The sequence below is a fragment of the Trichoderma asperellum genome, chromosome 4 (genome assembly GCF_020647865.1).
Source record: "Trichoderma asperellum chromosome 4, complete sequence".
Classification (NCBI taxonomy): domain Eukaryota; kingdom Fungi; phylum Ascomycota; class Sordariomycetes; order Hypocreales; family Hypocreaceae; genus Trichoderma; species Trichoderma asperellum.
Genome location: NC_089418.1, coordinates 1,856,114 through 1,879,322, shown reverse-complemented (window position 1 = coordinate 1,879,322; position 23,209 = coordinate 1,856,114). Strand labels below are relative to the sequence as shown.

At 50.7% G+C, this 23,209-nt stretch overlaps 6 protein-coding genes across 6 annotated transcripts; 4 read left to right on the top strand and 2 right to left on the bottom strand.

The window, feature by feature from the left end:
- Positions 1 to 1,904: 1,904 nt before the first annotated feature.
- TrAFT101_007035 (uncharacterized protein) lies at positions 1,905 to 2,373 on the top strand (the record flags this gene model as incomplete). Its single annotated transcript, XM_066127942.1, has 2 exons — positions 1,905 to 2,019; positions 2,090 to 2,373. The coding sequence occupies 2 exons, from the start codon at positions 1,905 to 1,907 to the stop codon at positions 2,371 to 2,373; spliced, it is 399 nt and encodes a 132-aa protein (XP_065984055.1).
- Positions 2,374 to 4,694: 2,321 nt separating this feature from the next.
- On the top strand, positions 4,695 to 6,841 carry TrAFT101_007034 (uncharacterized protein). Its single transcript, XM_066127941.1, has 2 exons — positions 4,695 to 4,771; positions 4,848 to 6,841. Exon 2 carries the CDS (start codon positions 5,220 to 5,222, stop codon positions 6,090 to 6,092), a length of 873 nt encoding a protein of 290 aa, XP_065984054.1. The 5' UTR covers positions 4,695 to 4,771; positions 4,848 to 5,219; the 3' UTR covers positions 6,093 to 6,841.
- A 2,442-nt stretch (positions 6,842 to 9,283) lies between these two features.
- TrAFT101_007033 (uncharacterized protein) lies at positions 9,284 to 11,086 on the top strand (the record flags this gene model as incomplete). Its single annotated transcript, XM_024910071.2, has 1 exon — positions 9,284 to 11,086. One exon carries the CDS (start codon positions 9,284 to 9,286, stop codon positions 11,084 to 11,086), a length of 1,803 nt encoding a protein of 600 aa, XP_024758685.2.
- Positions 11,087 to 12,056: 970 nt separating this feature from the next.
- TrAFT101_007032 (uncharacterized protein) lies at positions 12,057 to 15,669 on the bottom strand. Its single transcript, XM_024910070.2, has 2 exons — positions 12,693 to 15,669; positions 12,057 to 12,623 (listed from the first exon to the last, which is right to left on the bottom strand). Exons 1-2 carry the CDS (start codon positions 14,888 to 14,890, stop codon positions 12,590 to 12,592), a joined length of 2,232 nt encoding a protein of 743 aa, XP_024758683.1. The 5' UTR covers positions 14,891 to 15,669; the 3' UTR covers positions 12,057 to 12,589.
- A 1,857-nt stretch (positions 15,670 to 17,526) lies between these two features.
- On the top strand, positions 17,527 to 17,685 carry TrAFT101_007031 (uncharacterized protein; the record flags this gene model as incomplete). The annotated part of the gene is made up of 1 exon (XM_066127940.1): positions 17,527 to 17,685. The coding sequence occupies one exon, from the start codon at positions 17,527 to 17,529 to the stop codon at positions 17,683 to 17,685; it is 159 nt and encodes a 52-aa protein (XP_065984053.1).
- A 416-nt stretch (positions 17,686 to 18,101) lies between these two features.
- Positions 18,102 to 22,011, bottom strand: TrAFT101_007030 (uncharacterized protein). Its single transcript, XM_024903429.2, has one exon. It carries the CDS (start codon positions 21,005 to 21,007, stop codon positions 18,392 to 18,394), a length of 2,616 nt encoding a protein of 871 aa, XP_024758681.1. The 5' UTR covers positions 21,008 to 22,011; the 3' UTR covers positions 18,102 to 18,391.
- Between the last annotated feature and the right edge of the window lie 1,198 nt (positions 22,012 to 23,209).

Sequence of the window (23,209 nt, the reverse complement as noted above, 5' to 3'; positions counted from 1 at the left end):
GCGGACCGCAGGCGGAAAGCTTTTTGGGCACTGTAACCATTTCCTGTGCAAGACGGTGCTAGAATAATCCGCTCGTATACTACGGTATGCCCATGCCCGTAGTCGAGGCTGTCCGGGAATGCTACCTAGGCACGATTGCTGGCATCCTCGTACCCTGCAAAGAACGAGGCAGTTTGTGCACGTTCCTGTATTCAGGGCCTCTTAGTATTAACATGGCTGGATTTGGGGCTGGATCAAGCGATCGGCCAAGCTATTGTTTCCAACAAATTGCCAAATTGGGAGCTTGGTCTGTTGACCCGTGCGTTTTCGCAGCATGAAGATGAAATGTCTCGACACATTGCGTCTCTCGGCGAACATTTTATGTTAGCGAAATTTACTGAAAGACGGATTATGCTGGAAAGAGAAGGGGAGGGGAGGGGAGGGGAGAAAAATAAAAGCAATACCTAATAGAAAATTGAATTAAAATATGCTAATACAATCTCCTCCGGGCACTTTTTTTTCTTTCATGTGATGGGGATCCATCCAATGTCAGCACCAATGCTGAATCTCATACAGTACACGCACTCTCACAAAGTCAAAATTGAGGATGACTACTAAGAGGAATGTGGATAAGAGCCATCTGCAGCTTTCACTGGCTGGCGGACACAATCTCAATGCAGGCAGTAGTATGTATATAGAGTGAATTATTGGATCGAACCGCTTTCCCGGGAGCGACAATGGGCTTATTGCGGAATCTTCCGTACGTTAACCTTTCCAATGCTCTATTTGTAAGATAACAAAAACGGTGATCCTTTTGCATACAATACCAGCCGTAGGATGCTGCATTGAATTTGTCACTACAAGGCCATGCCCGCATTCATTCCTTCTGGCTCTTCTCGTTTCTCTTCTATTCTAAATTAAGACGCTACCGCTGGTCTCATAGCTGATATGTATGATATTATCACTGCGTCAAGCGGTATCTTTGCAAAGCGACAATCCGAAGTCCGCATAGCGTACATGGTATACAGCCCAGCAGCCCCCTGACGTATTTTTGGCATTGGTGTCTAATACAGACCTCGCATTACTCGTACGACAGCTCTCATCTACTACTCTATGTACAGGGGTGTCCTTTTCAGTATAAGATTGGCATGGGTTCTGGGGAGGGAGGGGGGAAGATCCGGTGTGCAAGGGTCATGGCGCCCTCTCCTCGGCTCTTCACCTTGCTTGTCCCTGCTGCCCATCTCACTTCTTGGGACGCCATCCATCCCAGAGAGCTGGCTCAGAGCCATTGCGAAGGGGCAGGGTTTGCTCGGCACGCGCTTCCAACGGTGGTCTTGTCAGTCTTCTCTTGCACGAGCCAGGGGCTAGTATGCTATCGTGCGGCAGTGTCCGTAGTGATGCGAATCCCAGCTAGCTGGCGAACCCCCTTTGAAATGTACCCCTCGATGACATCGATACAGTAGGAGATCAAACTCTTCGACTGTCGATGCGTTGAAGGGGGGGGGGAAATACCGAAGCGCGAGAAGCTCATTTCGTCGATGCCATACCACTACGGAGTAAGCTACAGCCGTATTGAGCCTGAGACACGAGGAACCCCAGCTGGCGTAGGTGCAAAAGGGTATAGGTGGCTAAAGAGCGTGCAGCGTGGAGACTTGAAGCACACGTGAATACCTGGTTTGCTCGTAGTAGCAGATAGAGTGCTGTCAGCCAAAAGACATGGATACTGCAGATGGCATTACTGTGCAGCTCGTACTCTTGAGCAGCACCACTGCCTGTTAGGAGTTTGACATGCCCAAAGCATATAGTGCAGGCAGATTTCCATCTACATAGTGTTACTGGAAGGATTTCGATAACCTGATACTTGTACTTGAATGTTGCTGCCTACAAGGAGACTCTCCGTCATTTAATAATCACCTCAGTTCCACATGGTTCATCGGCCGCGCACCGGATTCATCGACCACAAAACACGCATGAAGTATGAGCCACGACCTACTTTGGGAATCTACACGTCCTCCTCTCTTGGCGATTCGAATACGCTCGGTGCGAAATTGGGCAATGCGACGCTCGCTTGCGTGAAGCCATCAGAGCTGAGCTGAGCAAAGCAGAGCAGACAAGGCAGAAAGAGACCAAGGTCACGTCCACGCAAGTACGAGAATGACATCCATGGTGCGTGTGTCGTCCTTGGGCCACACCCCCCCCCAAACCATCACAGCAGCTCCTTTGCGGCATTCTTGCGGCATTCTTGCGCCGCTTTACGCCATGTGCCCTGCCACCGATCGCGTTGTGAAGCCGCAGGTGCCTGCAGCACTACCTGTTCCTTTGCAAAACAGCCATGGCCTCCTTGATATCGGATTCCTCTCCCGTGGACCGAGCGCTTGGGTTTTGCAAGTATAGGCCGCGATTCTTTCCATAGGGGGGGGCCTGCCAATCGATACCCTGGCCTGTCTATACTATATGTGCTGCCAGTCAGATACAGGCTCCGGGGGGGTGAGGACGAAAGAATGGAACGGCGAGTGGACGTACGAGCTGATGAATTCAGATAGACCCAGATTCAACTGCCTGGGTAACCAGTAGCATGACAGCTCTGCTATACATAGATATGTACTTGTACACTGTTCGCACCAAGATATATAGTACCGAGCAGATCTGCCGTCAGCACCAACCGGTATATGCACGCATCCACAGCTTGAGATGACGAGATTTGGCGAATGCCGCCGCGTGCTCGGTATTTGTCCATGTGTACGGAATACCGCACGCTCCGCAAGAGCAGAGCTACAGCAATTGTGCATAATGATTCTTATTTCTTCGCACGAGTGCTAGCAGTGAGGTGGCCTGTCATGAACGGCGTCAGGCATAGAAAAGGGAAGTCTGCGCCGTGATGCTGCCGGGGGTGACGCCCGCTTTGGCGGAGACGATTCAAAGGCGAAATGGACGAGGCACAGGCTGCTGTACTGTTCCCAAGGTCGAGTATTCTGTACTGTACATGCTAGGAGCAGCAGAATGCGCTAGCGGGCCTAGCGCCATGCACAAGACGACTAGTCGAATTTCCTGTTTGGGTGAATGGTCGATGCGCTAAGGGGACGTTGGGTTTAGCGTCTGTGCGGGCTGGCAGCGGGCGCCTTAGTCATGCCGCTGGAGCCTTCAGAGCACTCGCCCTGGGGCTTTAGCGCTCTGCTTTTTCTCAGCGAGCGTTTGGCTTGTGCTGAGTTTCGCTTCTGGGCTCTGGGAGCGACCATCTGCTGATAAGGCATACCATTGTCCAGAGAAGGAAATTTTGCATGGGTGTGCAAGAAGTGACTCGAGAAGGGAATAGTCTAGGTACAAGGTGAAGTACGTCTACCTACCTGTCTTATGTAATATGTTCTGTTCTGTTCACTGGACGAGGATACAGTACCTTCTCGAGGGATGCGGAGCCTGAAGTGCATGTAGGCGGACAGCCGTTCGGAGGGTTCTATGCTCAAGTGGATGTTCAGAACGCCAATGCGCCGCTTTGTTCCCATAGTTTTACTTGTATGTAGTCGCATACAGCAGTGATATGACACGTACAGTAGGCATTGACAGTATGTGTGGGCACTGTCGAACCAACAGATCTGATGCCATCTCGAGCTGCGTGGCTTGTGCGCAAGTACGCCAATAGCTTTGCTTTGTGCTGGGCAAACCAACACCAATCTCCCTCCCCTCATTCAGCAGCGGTGCTGGATCCAGCTGCTAGTACCTAGTAAAATGGCCAATAGTTTCCAATGTCCGCCGCATCATCATCATCAAATGCCAACTGGAACATTTGCGGGCACACATCATACCTATGTGCGCTTATACAGAATGCCAACTACCTAAGGTAACTAATTACTAGACATGTAGGTATTCTAGTGTCCTATTCGGGTTACTCCGTGCAGGTGGTGCCATGAATAGCAAAGCCGGGTGAGCACTTTAAACTACTGACAAGTATTATAGCAATGGACAGACGCTGAGCTTGCTGCTTTGGGATCTGGCGTACCGCCGGCGGGGTGCTCTCCAGTCGCCTGTTCTGGCTCGGATGCGCACGATGCGGCCCGCGGCCTGGTCCATGTCTGTTGCTGGAATTAAGGGTGCTGGGAGGTCTTTTTCTATTCGCTGGCCCCGATTGCTGGGAGAGCACTCCCCAAAAGAGGAATCCCTTGCTTCAATTTATGGATATGATTTTTTTGGGGGTTCTCGTGCGCCTTCTCAGAGCGAGCCACAGCACAAAGGACGAGGGTACATGTATAGGCAGATACGAAGACCAGCAGACGCCTCCCCGGCTGGCGTTCGGTGTTTCTAACAAGAGTGAACGCTTGAACGCTTGATGACGGCGTTACTGAAGCTGGAGCCGCCCTACGAGCGGAGATCGCTGGGCACCAGCACGTATATTCAGGCCATATTCCGATGCTAACGCGCAGCCTAGCTGCTAGTGCTTGTGGCGTCGTGAGCTCTGCCGCCGTGGTCGTGTGTTAACGCCGCTAGCTGGATAGCTTATATGTTCAATCCCAGCGCTACGGACGGCGGCCGTCTCGGTGCCCACAGTGTGCAGCGCCGTTGACGTACCTCTCACTCGTCCCATCCCATCTCTCGGGATCGAGGCGGCCGGGGGGGTCGGGACCTTGCCAACTGGCGCGGTGCCAACTGGGACGAGGCCCTTGTAGGCGCTATCCAGGGCTGCCCTGCCCTGCCCTGTGGCGCCTGGCACCGGGCTCCGGACCTTCTCCAGTAAACAGCGGTGCTGCTGGGGCAGCCTGTAGCTGCTAGCAGGGCCTCCCGCCTAGCGCACAGTGTCTCGGTAAGTGGCTGTTGCTGGCGCCCCTACAGCACCGATGCTGCTGCTGACCGGGTTTAAATGATGCTGGGACCTCTAGATGGCGTTGCCCCCCCCCCCCATCTCCGGTTCTTATATACTGGTACCCGCTCCTCCTCTTAAACTCGAACGGAAAAAAAAGAGAGAAGAGGAGAAAAGAGAGAAGAGAAAAGAGAAAAGCCCCGACACATCTTCCGGCCTCACTGCCTTTCGACAACATCTCAAACCAACCACTACCGCTTTGCCTGGACCAGTGGGACATACGCACAATAGCACTCGTATCACCTCGCCTCAGACACGCCCGCCAACAGGATCCAACCCAACAAACGCCTGCAGTAATTATTGACACCCGCCTGCGAATGACTTGTTATGCGGCGACCCCTCGGCTCTTACCTCCAGTAGACGGGACGACGACGACGACGACGACACCGCAATGCAGCCCCAGGGTGCCTCGAGCCTCGCCGATGCCAGCGAGATGATGCTGCCTCAGCTGCCGCCCATGGAGGGCACTCTGCCCATTGATGACGCTGATGCAGCCCTGGAGCAGGCCTCGATGCCCCGGCCCAGGGCCCGTGAGCGACACTATCGAAGCCGCAGCAGTCTCGCCATGGAGGTGCTTTCTCGACGCATGAGCCGCCAGACTCTGCTGCAGCAACACCAATCCCGACTAACGTCACCGCCCATGGGCGACAATGCCGCGTTGGACAGCAGCCCGGACGACATGGCCATGGAGATGGACCTCGATGACGCCTCCCCCTTCATGCCTGTGCCACCGTCAGCCCAGCGCGTCCGCCCGTCGCGGCGCTTCCTGTCACTATCGCTTGCCCAGGTCTCCCCAATTGCCCCAGAGACAACCATCGACCCGGAGGTCGCCTCCAGAGTGCTGGCCCGGATGCAGGCCGACACACAGCCTGCTATCAGCCCGGCCCAGCCATCGGGGCGCTCGAACTTGGTGCCAGCCATCGAGATCGACGCTGCCGAGCAGGCAGACGATGGGGAGGCCGACGAGGGCTACAGCGAGGGGCCAGACGAGTATCCCTGGCTGGGTGAGAAGCTCGCCGGCAGCCTGAGGAGCCAAGGCCTCCTCAGCTTCACCACCTCTGCCGAGGCCGCCATGCGCTGCCCCAAACTCGTGCGCAACGTGCCTCGCATGCGCAAGAGGTCGCACAAGAAGAAGGAGCACAGACTGCGCACGTTGAGAGAGCCCACATGCGTCGGCGGCGAGTTGAGTCAACTGCAGACTCCCGCAGAGAATGCCATTGCTGCTACCGAGACAGAGGCAGCACCATCTCTCCCTCTGCCTTGAGCTAATCTATACATGCTTCATGCTTCATCCACCCTTCGACTACACTTTTGCTCTCTGCCAAGGTTGGCACAAACAAACGACTTAGACACGACATTACGCGGCGTTTTTTTTTTTTTTGGAGGGGACTCTACATCGCATTTGCATTTTGTACACGGCATTTTCTGGCGCAGGCCAGCTACATATTCACTTCTCAAATTGTTGTTATTCACTGCACATTTTCTAGCGGGATCCCGAAAAAAAAATGATATCAACGTTCTACACCGGCGTTCTCTCTCTCTCTCTCTCTTTTTTCTTTGCTTCTTTTTTTTTTTTGTTTCTTTATCCCTGCTTTTTTTCCCTACTCTTTCTCCCCCCCTTCAGGTGGTGCGTGCGTATGCGGCGGCATCGCCTTGCCCGTATTACCGCGGCCATGGAAAAGGGGAATGGAGCAACACTTGAGAAGGAAGATGGCGTAACATGGGAGCGGGGATGCATCTTTGGTAAAAAGGACTGGACAACGGCGTTTTCCCGGCTATGCAGGCTGGGGGTGTTTCTGGGACTGGGAGCAATCTTGGGATTTGGGGACATGGAACCTGACTCGCTGTTTGATGCGTGGGGGAACCGGCGAGTTCCCACCGCGGGACGGACGGGCAGGATAGAATATTGGTTTTTTTTTTTTGGGAAGAAAAGTAAGAAAAAATATAAGCAATAGTAGTAACTTTTAGTATACCCCATAGTAGCAAACATGTTGCTTTCTAGAAACAAACGGCCCGTCTGGTAAAATCCTCGCTTGCGTGTGTGCAGAGACCACGACATCATTATTGTGCACGAGAGGCGTCAAGCTCATCAGTTTCTCATTTCCCCCACTCACTTACAAATTACCACTCCTATCAATGCTTGCATGGAGTGCATGTGCATACACACATGTACATTGATGGATTGCACATACAGTACACGTAGCACTGCATTCTTCAGTGCAAGCAGTCCACGTGGTATCGCCGGCGTTTCCACCCTGATGCAGCGAAAAAGCCATCATCGCGGGCAGCAGCAAATCAAGCCCGAAATAAAACTGGGCGCCAATCTGACCATCGTTGATGCGCAAAGGGCGATACCGCCAGCTTGGACTCGGGACCGGTGGGTTTTGCCTGGGCTTAGGGGGGGATCCTGGCTAAACTTTTGCTCCATACTTGCTAGCAGTGCTCAATGCTTGTTTCTGGCACAGCCGCCGATTGGGTGGCGCGGGCACTAAACGGCCGCTACGAGGAGGCGGTGAGCGCGTCTTGCCGGGGGACTGGAGCCTGGATTTGCCACGGCAGTTATAGAACGTTGGAGCTCATGGCCTGCCTCGCGGTTTCTCTTTGCTGCGTGTATTTTCCAAGTTTGGATGTGCCATTTTCGACAGCGCTGCTGCTGCTTTTCTCCTCGCTTGGCAAGTTTGTTACTCGCTCGTTGCACGTGGCCCACCAGCGCTGCTGTTGTCCAATCATGGCGTTGTCGTCCTTGCATTGACTGGTGCTCCTATGCAGGTCCCCGAACGCAGGAACTGGGGGGGTTTCTTTGATGTCGCCTCTCTGCTCTCCTTTGGCGGGACTTCGGCGCCTACTTCCTACAGAAGCATGAGGTGCTTTTTCAACTCGGACATTTGATCTGTGCGACCGGTCAATGGGGCCAGGGCCATGTAACCTCAAAGAAAGCACGGGGCACGGGCGTGGTGCCATCGTCGCTCTGTCATCTGATTCTGTCGGGGGAGGGTTATTGCTTTTTTCTAGTCCGCCACGTGCTGAGTCGCATGTTTACTGGGATGTGTTTCTGGCCTTCAACTCTTCTTCTTCTTGGCCCTCTTACACAGTACCGTCAAATCTCATTATATGATGTATCACACCCTGGCTGCGAGGGTCGAGTGATCCCTGTGCCAGAGCCTTCATGCATAAAGAATAGGGCAAGATGGGCCGGTAAAGTCTCCGGATGCTGATCCAGAGCAGACCAGACTGCGGAGCCGAGCGTTGATTATAATGGCTAGAACTCTTTAGCTCTCTTGTTCTGCAGAGACATTCTCCCTTCCTGCCCAGGGGACCGTTCGCATTTCGCCCTTTGTGCACACAAAGAACGAGTCGACCTGACCACCTTGGCCCCGCTCAGCCTCATGGTGCCTGGATGGTTTCTCCCTGAGGAGCGGCCGTTGACTTGGCAATGGCATTCGTTGCTGAGACACTGGGCCCCGGAATTGCGGTCATGGACTGGGTGGCCTAGCTCTCTCTGTTGGAGCTGAGTGAGGTCAGAAGGCTAAGAGAGAATCATTCAAAGAGCTGGCTGCAAGTGCGCTAAGCTGAGGGCTTGATCGGCAGTTGTTGATCTGAAAGCAGGGCAGACATGGAGAAGCCGCTTGGTGCCTCGCAGTAGCTGCTATCAAGGCGGCCAGTGCCGTGCTGCAGTGCTTCGTTTCATCTTGTTTACTTTCAACAACCTTTCATCTCTCGGGAGCATGTTTGAGTCCTTGTCCAGCAACTGATCTGAGCGAGTGCTCACTTTTTTTTTACTGCCATGTGGGCAGATCACGATGAGGTTCTGACGCCCAGATCGCGATGAGATTGACATAGGACCTCTTTGTCTTATTACCCTTTGCTCCCATCATCTTTTCAGCTTAGCTTCGCTTTTTTCAGCTAGTGAGATAGCCCAAGACGAGGCTGGACCTATCCTACGCCTGGAAAGAAAGCTGGGGATGAGGCAATGGAATGCGTCGCCACGGCCCCGTGCATTCCTTTTCCGTATAGGGAAACCCCAGCAAGGAACGAAACGCTTTGGTTGCTGTGGTATCTTTCCGGAATATACGCATATCGTGTTAATATAGATGGACTGTTTAGTCAATGAATCTGGTTGTGCTCCGTGCTTGAGATTTGAGATTGGATATTCGGTTGATGTCCTCTCTTTCTCTCTTCCTCTCTCTCTTTTCCCTCTTGAATTGGACTTTTTTCCGTCTCCAGGACGCATCTCCACACTCTTTTTTTTTTCTTCTACTTTGCCTCTCCCTCTCTCTCTCATTTTAAACTTTGCTTTTGTACATTCGGATCCGGCGAATACTGAGCTGTCCTTACTCACCCATCTCCCATCATTGTGATAAAGCGAATCTGAATGCTAGCCGCATCCGTCAATTCATAATCAAAATCCGCCACTCCCGAATCCGAGAGATACTTGCCACCAAGATCCACCGTTTGATGGCTTTTTGGGCGGCGCAGTTCCGAATTGAGTCTGCCGTCGATAGGGATCCCAACATGTACTGTTTAGGCCCGGATGGACTACCGTCCGACGCATCAAACGACCTTTTTGGGCAGTTTATGAACTTTGACGGCGATGTAGCTCCTGAGACTCCCATCGATGATTGCCACAGCGGCAATCCGGATTCGTTCTTCATGAACCCTGCGGCCATGGTCACTGCCTCTTCGGTTGTCTCATCCGCAGACGAATTCGATTTCTTTTCCACAAGCTCCCGCCTTGGCACTGCTACGTCTGCGGCGAGTCATGGAGTTGACGCTTCTGAGCTTGCTTTCAGAGTAGCTGCCGATCCGGCTACTGGCGGAACACATCATCAGCTTGGCTATCTCGGCCGCAAGTCCATGTCGGACACTGAGCTGCAACGCCTTGAAGACATCTCCCTTCGCTCGCCGCAAAAGCATTCTTCTGTCTCACATACAACATCTCCCACGCCGCCAAACACTACTAGGAAACCAAAGAAATTCGTCGAGGCACTATCTTCTACTATCCGCAAGGCAACTACCAGTCTGGGAAGGAAGAGCAGAAAGCAGCAGCAGCAGCAGCAGCTCCCTATTGAGAGGGCAGCGTCTCCTACACTGGAGCATCCTCCCATGGCCATCAAGTCTCGCGCATCACGAATGCACAGCATAGCTCAGAGCAGCATGAGCAGCGTCTCACATGAGAGTCCATCGCCTATGGCGTATGACCCCAACACATCGACCTTTATTCATGGCTTCTGCGATGACCCGTTTGCTGAGCAGCCAAGGGCATATCATTCTCCAAGTATGCAGTACTACAATCATGGCAGCATGGATCCTACGCCAGTGCATGGTTCTACCCGCCGCATCAAGAGCGAGCAGCAGCTGTACCAGGGGCCTCCAAGTATGATGGCATCTACTGCTACCGTCGATGCCGCTTCCCAGATGCAACAGCAGCAGCAGCAGCAAGGCGGCTGGCAACAGCAGATGATGACTTCCACCGCACCAGATCAATGGGGTGGCCCGGAATATATGACGAGCCAAGACTCAGCCTGGTGGGATCTCAGCATGAACGCCAGCGTCAACCAAGCAATGCATTCGCAGCATGGGGAGCTGCCCTACGAATATGCGCCCTTACCAGACGCAAGTGCGGCCGGTCTCATGATTCACATGCCACAGCCTCGGCCCTCCCAGCCAGGGGTCGTCAATGACATCGCGCTCACCGCGCAGACATATCTACCGCCGCCACCCCCTATCCCAGGAGCAGAGCGCTGCAGTCGGCCACCGCGAGCGCCCTCTTCCGGGACTCGGCATCGAAACATGTCTTCTTCCCCCATGCGCAAAACCCGCGGCCCTTCCGCCTCCCCCACGCAAGCGCACTCCCAGATGCGCAATCAGTCCCGACACAGCTCCACAGGATCCATCTCCTCCGTCCGCAGCACCTCCGGCCGGGGACCCGGGTCCGCGCCGAATACGCCGGGAGGAGTCCGCAAGCGCAGATCGCGAGATGCAGGAGGAGGCGGTATCATCGGCGGTGGGAGTGGAGGCGGCGGCGGCGGCGGCGGCATCAGCCTGGGAGGCGACGGGCTGGGCTTCGTCAACTTCACGCCAAATGACGGAAACATCCTGATGACGGGCGTGGCGCCGAGTGGCAGCTCGAAGACGAAGGCTCGGAGGGAGAAGGAGGCGCAGGAGAAGAGGAGGAGACTGAGTGAGGCGGCGATGAAGGCCGTGGCTGCGGCGGGAGGGGACGTGGATAAACTGATACAAGAGGGCTTTGTGTTTTAACCATGGCAACTTCTTTTTTTCCCGCTCATTCCTTTTCCTTCCCCCCCCCCCCCCCCCCCCCCCTTGTATCTTTCGATATCTCACTTTCCCCTTTCTTTTTGACTTTGACTTCATCTTCATTCTACTTAATTAGTCCTTTTTGTGCCTTTTCTTTGTTTCGGCTCGAATAGCTCTAGCCTATCCCGTGCTTTGCTTTGCTTTGCTTTGCTTTGCTTTGCTTTGCTTTGCTTTACTTTAAAATCTCCGAAAACAAAAAAACGGAGTTTTGGCGCGAAAAGAGAAAGGAAGTGTGAGCTGGCACCAACTACCTACCTACCGCACACGCACCTCATGTACAACATCTATTTTACTCAGACAACTTTTTTTTTCAAAATTCTCTTTGTTCCTCTCTTTTTTTAACACTCCCTGGATATCGGTCCTTCTCATGTCCTCGCCTTTTTTTTTTTTTTTTTTTACACTTTAATAATTTCTGGTTAGTGCTGGCCTATACACTTGAGACAACACTTCTTTCATTTTCTCTGCTTTGTTATTTTGGTTCTAGCCCCTGTCTCTCTTTTTTTTTTCTTCTTCTTCTCCTCCTCCTTCTTCTTCTTCTTCTTTGTCTGTTTAGTATTTTACTATTTACTAGGTAATTTCTTTGAACCTTTAGCGGTAGCTACAAAATAGAATACTAAGGTTAGAAAAAGCGAATATTTTCTTTCTCTTTTGACACTCTTCTGTTCGAAATGCAGGTCAAGGTTAAATGAAACCCGTCATCTTTAGACATTGTAATGATTTATGAGCAAAATGAAGAGAAAAAGCGATATCTCATAAAAAAAAAAGAGTGTCAGCGGGAACAAAGCCTCTTGTAGTAGTAATACGTTCAACAGCATTGATAGGAAAGTAACATCTATCTCTTAGAACTATAAGCTGGCTAATTTACGTTTCACAAAGCTGCAAGAGTGTTTGAACAAGTTATTCAACATTTGATGTCATTATCCTATGGCGCGAGAAGTGAATCTCCTCCAAGGCTATTAGACCTACTAACTTGGCCTAATTGTGTTCGAGCTACCTATGATGTAATGATCGTCTCCACCTCTGCTCACCAGCTCCTTATCAATGATCGACGTATATACAAAGGAGTGAGGACCAAAGGGGCTTAAAAAGAAGAAAACAAAACCCGGGCCTCTCGTAGGCCCACAGAACCCCATGGTCCCTCAACGCCAAACACCTCCCTACAAACGCCATCACATCTTCTAGCCCTGAGCCGGCGTGACATAAAGCAAGGCCTAGCAATAAGGCGTGTACAACTTGGAGAGTCGTAAATTGGCTATGCATGTCGGATTGCCATACAAGGCAAAGAAGTACAAGCTGGAAGCTCCAACGTGTCTACTCTAGCCAGATATTCCATGCAGGCTGGATAATCGTACTTATGCCAACGTCCCCTTCGTCGTTAGAGATAAAAATACATTGAAAATCAAGAATTGCAATGTTATTGCATCAATGCTTTTGCATCAAAGCGCTCTAGTGGTCATAACCTGCACCACGTTGCCAGGGGCTAGAGAAGGAAATTGAGTTAATTCAAAGACTTGAAATTTACCAAGAGGAATTTGCAAGAGTGGCTTACCTAGCATTGTGTTGCGACCGATGCCCACTTGCTGGACTAGCAGTGTGCGTTCGCTGTTGCGCCAAAGAAACGCCAGATGCTTGTGGATTCACCACGCTCTCTCGCAGCGGGCTGGCACCGCGTTGGGCTGGAAAAAGGGGAACCGGGGCGTGAGGCTGAGCTCCGGGATAGAAAGAATTCTGGGACTCTGTAGCAGAGATGCTATAAGAGCCAGATGCTTCATTGTTCTTTCGAATGTCAGACGACTCCAGGGACTCGTTATCAAATGCAGCCTTGTAGCCAAGCTTATCGCCTCGAGCCGTAGCAGCCAGAGCATCGAGCTCTGTAGTAGCGTTCAGCTGCGATTGTGATTTCATGAAGGATGCACGGTCGTCGGACATGAACTGGTATCGCGCATCCGGGTTCTTGCGGATCAACGAGAGGGCAGTGGAGAAAATGACCATGAGGATCAAGACCAAGGACATGACTGCATTCAAGACGAAGAGAACGACACCGACGACGCCAACAACCAATAGAGGAACATCGATCACGTTGGTGAAGATGAAGAGGAAAATGGCATTGATGAAGTTGACTACGGAGATGGCGATGTTGATGGAGTTGGTGCTCTTATCCATCCAGGGACGAAGGACAGAGCCTGCAATAAGGAACCCGGCTTCGATGATGATGAGACTGATGGCCTGGGTAACGCCGCTGCGCTGAGCCAGTGCAATAAACATTCCCTTGATAAGGGTATAGAAAAGAACCGGAATGATGAAGTAATACGCTGAAGCACGGAACTGAACATAGAGGAAACCCCATTTGTTGAGAGCCTGAGGGTCCGAGTACAAGATATAAGCTGGGTTGCGGTGCATGGCGATTGAGCGTCGGGCGAGGCGGATAACCTTGCTGGCGCCCCAGCACAGGGTAAAGAGCGTACCGAAGAAGAAAATGACGGCAAGAAGAACCTCGGCGGGTGAGTCGACCTGAGTGAATTCCCACAGGCAAAGGATGACCATCTGGGGGAAACCAATCAGACAAACACGGAAAAGAATGCCCTTGAGCACGGTGATCCACCCATTTCGGAAGTCTTCAAAGCGGTCAGCCTTGATAAGTCCCCGTTTGCCGAGCAGCTCGAGCAAGCCCTTGAATGCGACAACAGCGCCCGCAGTGAAGAGACCAAAGAGCCAAAAGAAGACCAAGCCAGTCAAGAACAGGTTGGTGGATTCGATGCCAGCCTTGAAGGCAACACGCTGGATGCCAAAAACGACGTAGCTTCCGGAACCGGTAGTGATGTTGCCGCGCTTGAAAAGAGTGAGAGCAGACTTGGGCATCATGGCCACGCTGCGCTTGGCCAGGTCCAATCCGGCACGAGCGACCTGAAGACTTCGCTTTTGAACCTCGACAGAGACTGTAGTGAGAGAGTCGAAGAGGGTAGAAGGCGTGCCGCCAGTAGCGCGCTGATACCAAGTGAAGATGGTCTGCATGAAGCCTACGCGAATGATGCCCATGGACCACTGGAAGTCTTGGGTCCAAGCCGCCACAATGGGCGGGAGGCGGACGCCAGTCAGGCCGACAATAGCTTGGGACTGGAAGTAGCCGAAAAGCGCCAGAGAATTGGCAGCGACGTGAGCAGCAGTGTTGGAATGTCCCAGCCCATTGATGATGGCCGACGAAACGAGGGCCAACCCAGCGATGACAGCAGTGGCCCACTTGACGCCAAGAAGGTTGACGGTTTTCCCATTGGAAATGTCGGCTTCAACACAGGCAATAGTCTCGCCGGTGCCGGTCAAGTTGACGCGAACCCTGACGGTGGCATCCAAATCAGGCACCTGGTAGGCAATACCGGGAATGTTGTCAGAGGCAGACTTGCTGACGGGTAAGTTGAAGCCAAAAGAGAGCTTGTCGGCAACCATAGGGCAGAGACCGGCGAGACCAAGGTCGCAAGGGTCAAGCGTCTGTCTGAGAAAGGTGTAGCCGTACGCAGACGCCTCAACGTCGAATTTGACCTTGCCTTGCACCGATGAGGTGGCCACCATGGTGACACTGGCCGAGTTGTTGCCAGGCGTGTAGACGACATTAAACAGACTGGCCTGCAAACTGGAGTCCTGCTGGCAGAGGTTGAGCGAGTTGGACAAGAGCATTTTCTCTGCCGCGACGGGCGACGCTGTCATGCCGAGCATGGCCAACACGGCCAGCGGCGCTCTCAGGAACGACCGCATGGTGGATGGTGGTTGATGGGTTGCTTCGTCGTTCGTTTTTCGTTGCGCGCGACAGGTGAAGGCGGTTCAAAATTCAGCGACAATCGATGTTCGTCAAGGGCTGGTCGGTCCGCGCAGTGGCGCTGGATGACGAGGGGAAATTGGGCGGAATACGAGGTCAGATGGACCAAAGTGAGAAAACGGTGAGCGCGTATCTGCACTCGGTCGTTTCCGTCGGCACAATTGATTTGAGCCGGCCGTTTAGGCGCCTTCGCAGCAGCGTCCGAATAGTCAGGTCAAGATGCAGAGAGTCGGAGTCGCTGGTGATTCGAGATTCGTCGCTCAAGATGCTGGGCGCTATTTTTGTCGTGATGCACGGCCGATGACGAAATGCAGAGAGATCTGCGAAGCGAGCGAGATTTTCTTGGCTCCAGGCGGAAAACGAGGAAAAAGAGCGTCGCTGACGACACGGAAGGTTTAACGGATGACAGCGGATGCGTCGGCACCAAAAAGCGAAGGGAAAAGCGAGCGGAAGTTCTGGTTGCACAGGACGCAGAGCGAGCGGACGGGGTGACGGCAAGAAGACGAAGAAGAAGACAAGAAGCGGATTCCAGCGACGGCTGGGATCGATTCTTGATCTCGTTGCCAAGGCGCGGTGCGATGCTGATGATGCAGGAAAAAGAGACTGGACTGGGGGGCCAGCATGGGCCACCTGGAATCGACTGGTGCATGCTCTTCTGCTATTCCTGGAGAAGACGATTCGGGGCGATTACAGTGGGCTTGCAGTGGGCTTGCAGTGGGTAGACGCATTGGACTAGTGGGCGGATGGTGTCATCGCGTTACGCAGACAGGTAGATGGCATATGGCGCGCCGGGCGCTGAGGTACCCGCGGTGCTAACTACGCGTGTTTCCAGGCAAGGAACATGCATACATGTATGCACGGTTCTAGCCCTCGCAGCTCTCGAGGCTAGACGAGCGCCACGGCCGCAAAAGAGCTGCGCTGCGCCCAGCCACCCGCGAACAGCTCTGCTCTCCTGGACAAGGGCGGCCATTCCTCCTGGAATTCAGTTCTACTGTGCTGGCCGGAGCTGCTATAACTGGGCCCCGCGCCGATGCAAATGGACCAGCCGGCGCAGCGACTGCCCACTGGGTCGTGCCCTATTATAGAAGGATGCTGCACGTATCGACTAGGGGCCGATCTGCGAGCTACCAGTTCCGGAGCCATCCTGCCGCTACTCGCGCCAGTCATGCGGGGTACATGCGCTTGGCGCTGTCGCTCAACGCTGCCAAAGGTACCGATGCCATGTTTCTCAAGTTCCTCCTCCACTGCGGCAGGATGCCCTAGCCAGTTAGTTTGAACCCACGCAAATGAAAATCAACGAATGCGTGGAACCAACGAATGCATTTTATTTTTATCTTTTTTTTTTTTTTTGAGCGATTTTTTTTATTTTCTTATTATTATAAATCGCTTGGTGCATAAGTATTTTTCATATGTGTTGCTGGCAAACTTGAATCCGGAGATGGTGTCGTAAACGGGCGTCATGGCCTTGCTACGATACTGATGGGGCGCGGCGCAGATCCTTGCCATGGTGAATACGAGCCAAAGTACATGCATACACGTAAATTTGCATGCTCTCCCGCCGGTCAAATATATTATAATCAATCCATCAGGTCTCATGTCTCATGTCTCAGTCGCTCCTCCCTCATTGTCTGAAATTCCGCGCTGGGCCCATCATCATTCTTTTCGCGCAGAGGCCATTTGATCAGGATGACCACAATGAGATGAAGATGGATCGCTCCCAGGAGCTGGAGCTGGAGAATACGAGCGCAAAGGGGGGGCAAAGCTAAAGCCACATGATGCATGCATTCACGATATTTTCACCAGAGTGGCGTCAAACGCTCAGGCACACGATAAATCAGAAACTTGCAGCATTAAAGCACCTGACTACGTAAATACTATAGAGAGTTGAGTGGGTGTCTCGCCCAATATTCCAAGACATACATGCGCCTCTCTCACAAACGCACGTTCCATCACCACGAATGTCAATCCAGACCACCGGAATGCTACCACGCTATTAAAAAGTCCCTTGGATCTCGAGTCGGCTTAATCAAAGCTCATTCGCTCTTCATCTCATTTACGCCACTCCCAATAATTCAAAACCCAGCCCCATGAGCCTCATCGCTGCTGGAGGCGCAGCAAAGGTTATCAAAGTGCTCCCTTTACTAATCGTCACCCTTCGAATAGGACTTTATGAATTATACATGATTTAGTTAGCGAAATCTTTACGCGGGCCTGTAAGCAATCATGTATGTAGGAATATGGCAATTTGAACAAACCTGATAAGTGAAGCAGCGAGTTTATCCTCCATGTTTGATTATGACAAAATTACATCTCTTTATTAGGCCTGATCTGTCAGTTGTAATTATGTCTTTGCTGTTTCACTTGCACATGCTCTTCTATGTACATTTGAGATTGAGCCTCATATCCACTCGCTTATCTACCACATCTACCAATCTTATTCAAATCAGTTGACAGATCAAGATACAAAGCTTGTGTTTATGACATCCATACTCTCTCTATTATGCGAAAAGTCCTCCGCTCGAAAAGTCTATAATCTAATTCTATATGATCGTACCTCCCAGCGTCATCCTCAGCAATGATGAGCCCGACCCTGGAAGAAATATTGCCTCGTCCTTGCAAGATCAAGACCAAAGATGGTGGTATCAGCGTCTCCAACATGAATGCACTGCAGACCACTATCCGTCTCATTCAACAGATCGAGAAATCGAGATGGGCTATCTGGCCTCTGAGATAGGGACATGACGGCGGGAATTCCGCACAGCTTCCTTCCACTCTTCTCATCGTATGAAAATGAAGATGAAGGAAAAACGCTTGCGTGTAGTCGGAGAATTGTAGCAAAGGCTATGTCAAAGTGGTCAATCGGGCTAAACTTTGCCTTTTCGCTTAATCTCAAGATCTGACCGGCTCTAGATTCGAGAGATACCTTTACACGCACCGCCGCGTTGCAGATCAAGGATTTCCACTTGGAAAGCTGTATTTCGGAGAACTGCGGCAATATGTGCGTTAAGCCGGACACTTTTGCATAAATCACCTTGCCGGCCCAGCCAACCCATGACCAAGACGGAAAGTCAGTTCTGCCGCAGGAAGAAGAATTCTTGCCAATCATAGGACATCAGGTACGTATGGAGGCCTCGCGCAGGCTGAAACCAGGCTCTGTTGTGCATGGTGGAGTGGAATAGTCGCAATATAACTTATAATTCAATGCAATAGACGATCCCTCCCTTACAAGCCCATCATTTTGAAATAAAAATGCAAAAGATCAATTTGGTCGTGTTTGGCATGTAAAATACCCTGTCGCTATCCCGCGTAAATGCATCAAAATTCTATATACAGGTATAAACCAAATCAAGCAACCAAAGCCCACAATGATATCAAGCGCAGCAATTAAGTAGGCGAGCAAAAATCAAAGAAACAAAAAAAAAGCCAGAGAAACAAAAGGCTTATAAAACATCCCACTGCATGTTCCACGGCTGAGTCCCCTCCTTCAAACTGATGCCGTGCTTATAATTGCTAATCAGCTCCTCCTGATCCACGCCGCAGTGCTTCTGCCCATCCCGTCCCACAAACCATCCCAGGCCGTACACTTTGTATTCGCCCAGCTTCTGCCGCACCTGCGATGCGGTGAACTTCTCTGTGCCTACAAAATCGTAGAGCATCTTGCTCTGGTGGATATACGCCAGCACCGAGGCAATGGTGTTGGGCTGCCGTGGCAGGAAGGCGTGTCGCCGACGGAAGAAGACGACGAGCGCAACTACCACCATGTAGAGCAGGATAAAGAGCGACAGCCCGACGGATACGTAAAAGGACTTGACTGTCTCCGTGCCAGAATTGACCTCCCAAGCCTTGTCTGTGGTATTCCAGGTCAGGAGGAAATCGTGCCCGTCAACGGTAGCCAGACCCGCCACGAGGATAGTCAGGAACTCAGCCATGATGCTGCCGAATCCGACAAAGAACACGAGAAAATGGCCATTCAAGAGCGCCCGCAACGGCATGTAGCCAAAGGGCAGCGCCGTGTAATCCAGCAGCAGCGTCTTGGCGGGCGCGTGCCTCTTGGAGAGGATGTAATACGGCTCCATCATCCGAACGCCCGTCTCCATGCCGCCCCAGGCCATTTTGACGATGACGGCCATGATGGTGACGACAAATGGTGCCTTGTTCGTCACAACTTCAGCGGGTGTAAACAAGAACACGGGAATGAACCCGGTGAATAGAAGAATTCCAATAATCATGGGAATGATGCCCGCTCCACGAAGCAGAATCGGGTGGGGGTTTGTGGGCAGGTCAAAGTCGTCATACTTGTGCTTCTCATTAGAAGTCACTGCATTCAGATATGACGAATTAAATTCGCTAGGCGCAAGAGACGAGTTCAACAGGGTATAGCGGTTGTACTTGAGCTTGTTATGGATGTCGCGGGGGGAAGCCGTATCCATGTCCTTGAAGTCCATGAGAATGTGGCTCACCACCGCCATAGATGCGAGACCAGCGATTCCCCGGACGTCGGACATGAGGCCGGATTTGCGTGTCTGGAGGAGATAAAAGAGGATACAGCCCAGCACGGCAATTACTGCCAGCGTCGATGTCAGGAGCCGTGACCATACCGAATTGAAGTTGAGATCCTTGTATCCGTTTGGATCGGCCATGCGCGCATCTCGGTTCGGCGTGAGCACAACTGCAGCGGCGGCAAACGTCGGCACCAGCGACACGGCGAGAAGGGTGGCGATGGCTGACACTGCGACGGCATAGTGGCCCTTCCATAGGGCTTTGAATGGCCGGTAGAGGTTGACGCTGGTCACGTAGTCGATGTTGAGCGACTCGGAGGCCACAGCGCCGCCTTCTTTGGATAGCTGATAGAAGGCCTCCAGACGCCGGACTTCAAAGTCGGTAAACTGCCATAGAACGCCGTATATGACGGCCAGCAGCGTGGGCGCGAATTTGATGACAAAGTAGAGGCCCTGCTCTACTTGGTCCGGAGATGTAAACTTGACGAGAGGGTCCTTTTTGTGCATTTGGAAGAGGACCTCCTGCATAACGGCCAACGCTACCGAGAGGAGAATCAACGACAGTAGATAGGGCCATCGCATGGAGAATGGCTTCCAGTTGCACTCTGGGTAGAAAGTCTGAGTCGTCTTCTCCTTCCCCTTCTCCGCGATACTGGATGCCGACGAGTATGATGAGTATGTCGTTTGTCGCAGCCCACCAGAAGAAATGTTGGGTCCTTCAATGTTGCTCAGGTCGGCGCCCACCGGCTCTTCCATGATGACTTCGATGACCTCGCCGCGACGGTTGGCCTCGTCTTGGCCCATGTGACGCAGCGTCTCGGAGCGATTCAGGCGTTTGCTTGCGTTTCGGATTGAGAATGATCGAGCAAAGCCGGGCTGAGCAGAAACGGGCGACGACAAAAGCTCGCCGCTGCGTACCTGAGAGCCGGCTCGGAATCCCTGACCTATACCTCCAGTTAAGTGCCCCCTTGACTCCTCCTCTTGTAACTTCTTGATGAACTCATCATCGTGTGCGCCCAGCGGCCCCAGAGTTGCTGTGAAATCAAATGCTGGCACAGCGTCATGATCATCATCCTCTTCGTTTATGGCGGCATATCTTCCTCGCGACGCTGGTTTGGATATGCCCATGGCGGCTGCCGACGCGAGCAGTGGCAGATCATATGGCTCTTCTTCCCTTATGCTCTCGGGTACCGTTTGGTGTACTGCAGAATAGCTCGGCTTACGACCCTTGGACAAAGTTCTCGTAGGCTGGCTGGGTTGTCCAGGCACGGGAGCATATCCCCCACCGGCGCCGGAGTACGAAAAAGAGCCAGACCATGGGGAGGCTGGCGAGTAGGTCTGAGAACCGTATGCGTTTGGGGAAGACACCACAGACATACGCTGGTCATATTCGGAATCTATCGATACCATGGATTCCCGCCCTCGCAGCACTGGGTCGAAATCACGATCGCCAGTGTCAGACAGGCCGGAGACTTTGTGCGTGAGATGATGGTCTGGGTGTGGCCCCGCCCAGGGATCTCTGAGGGGATCTTGGCCCTGATGGTTATTACGAGCCATGGCGTTGCTGGCAAAACATTGCTGGGCTGGAGGTAGATTAGAAGAGGAGAAGGAGAAAGGTTACAGGCAAGAGCTGTAGCCTGTGTTGGATGCCGGATGCTAGCTGAATGGTTTTTCTGTGCTAGAACGAACGGTAGCGGATGGCGTGCAGTGTAGTACCCGAAACTATTGTTTGCGATACAGCCGCAGAGAGCCGGCAGTAACTAAGGCGAACGAATGCAGGACGATGAACAGAAACCTTGTGAGGCGAGTTTATCAAACGAATGGCCGAGAAACTCGCTCTTTAACTCTGGAAGGGAATAGAGAAGACAAAGAGATTCGAGACAAAGAAGAGTTGAGAGAGACCCCGGCAGATTTGGAGGATCCAAAAGTCCGTCATCGACAAGTTCGCAGGACATGGGGGACACGAAAAGAGCTGTAGGGCTGGTCAGCCACCCACCACGCCAGGCTACATACGCAAAGAGCACAGTTCAGCTCAGCTCTTCGCAGGCCTCCGCCTCTCCCATGCGATAGGATAGCGTCTCTTGTTGGTGGGTGTGTCTTTGCTCCCGCCCCCAAAAAAAGCCCGTTTGTTTAGCGGCGTCTATTGCGCCAAAAAATAGCCCGGCGTGGATGATACCGTAGCAGTAGTTTAGCTTCGCCAACAGCCTGCTTTTTTGGCTAAACCCCTGGGCTGGATTGACCTGTGATTGGCCGGTGGCTTCGCCGTAAGCGGTCGTCGGAAGAGAGAGAGAGAGGCTGGCGGGAAGAAAACAAAGAGCCAGACGGAAAAGCTACGTGCCACGCCCGTGTCCAAAAAAAGCAACAGGCCAATGGCGTTGTCTATTGTTGAGCCTCACAAACGGCCTTTTTCGTGTGTGGCAGACGGGATGATGAGTAAATAAAAAAGGGGGGGATAGTGAGCGGGATAGTGAGCGGGATGAGGCTTTCCCGTTTGTTCTTGTCTGGACTCTATTGCGGATTTGATTCACTCCGGCGATCTTGAAGCAGTTGAGTGAGATTATCTCATTGAAGGTCTTAAGGCACCTCTGATGTACTGATCCACAAATAGTAGCCAATTAGACCCCTGACTATAAAAGGTATTTATTTTCCCTGCTATTTTAGCCTATAATAGAAGTCCCAATAATTCTCCTTAATATAAATAGCTATATTACATTTATTATAACCCCAGGAAGTTATAGTGCTGCGCTAGATGCAATTTTTATTAATTTACTATAATGCCTAACTTTATAACTTTATTTCCTTAATATATAGGCCTTAGTAGCTAAAGCAAGGACTGTATTTTTTTTTATTAATATAATTATATTATAAAATACCTATATAAATATCTTTAGCCTAAAATCTTTACTTTAATATATCTTTATTACTATATTATTAAAAAATATCTATTATAAGGCATATTTATTAATTAATTTAACTATAATACTGTTTTTAAAAAAGCAATCTCTGCTGTTAAATAAAATAACTATTTATTAATATAACTTTAAAGAGAAATAATTATACTATTATCTATTAATTTTTTTTATAATAATAATAATTATATTTTAAGTAATTTTAAAATTAATTATTAATATTAATTAAGTTTATATTAAAATTATAGTTAATAATAATATTTAAAATTAAAAGTATTTTTATAACTTTATTATTAAAAATTTATTTAGCAGCCTATATAATTAATTTTATTAATAATAGCTATTTTTAATATTATATTTTAAATTTATTGCCTTTATATATTATATTAAAGAATAATATAAAGGCATTGTTTTTTTATATAATTTAATTTACTTAAGAAAAAAAAAAAATATATTAATAAAGAATTTCCTAGAAAATCTATTAACTTAAATTATTTATAAAACCATTAGGTATAAAAGCAGTAATAATCTAGCCCTAAGGCTATTTTTTTTTTTTTTTTTTTGCTTATATAAAGAGATTATTTATACTACTATTAATATAGCAGGTGCCTGTAGTAATATAGCTATGCTGCTAAAGAAGGCAGAAGAGGGTTATTATAAAGAAAAGGTTATTTATAAAGATATAAAAGTTAGTGTTTTTTAGCTAATTAATAAAAAAAAAGACTATAGCTTAAGTTAATGCTAGATAATTAAAATTTTTTTTATTTTATAATTATTTTTTTTTTTAAAGTATAATTAAAAAAGGTATATAAAATTATTATTAAAGAAAATAGCTAGCTTAAGTAATTAC

Excerpts from the sequence above, each read along its gene's own strand:
- TrAFT101_007034 (XM_066127941.1), top strand. The coding sequence starts at position 5,220 with ATGCAGCCCCAGGGTGCCTCGAGCCTCGCCGATGCCAGCGAGATGATG.
- TrAFT101_007032 (XM_024910070.2), bottom strand. The coding sequence starts at position 14,890 with ATGCGGTCGTTCCTGAGAGCGCCGCTGGCCGTGTTGGCCATGCTCGGC. Across the intron at positions 12,624-12,692 it reads CGGTCGCAACACAATGCTAG|CCCCTGGCAACGTGGTGCAG; the intron begins GTAAGCCACTCT and ends TTCCTTCTCTAG.
- TrAFT101_007030 (XM_024903429.2), bottom strand. The coding sequence starts at position 21,007 with ATGGCTCGTAATAACCATCAGGGCCAAGATCCCCTCAGAGATCCCTGG.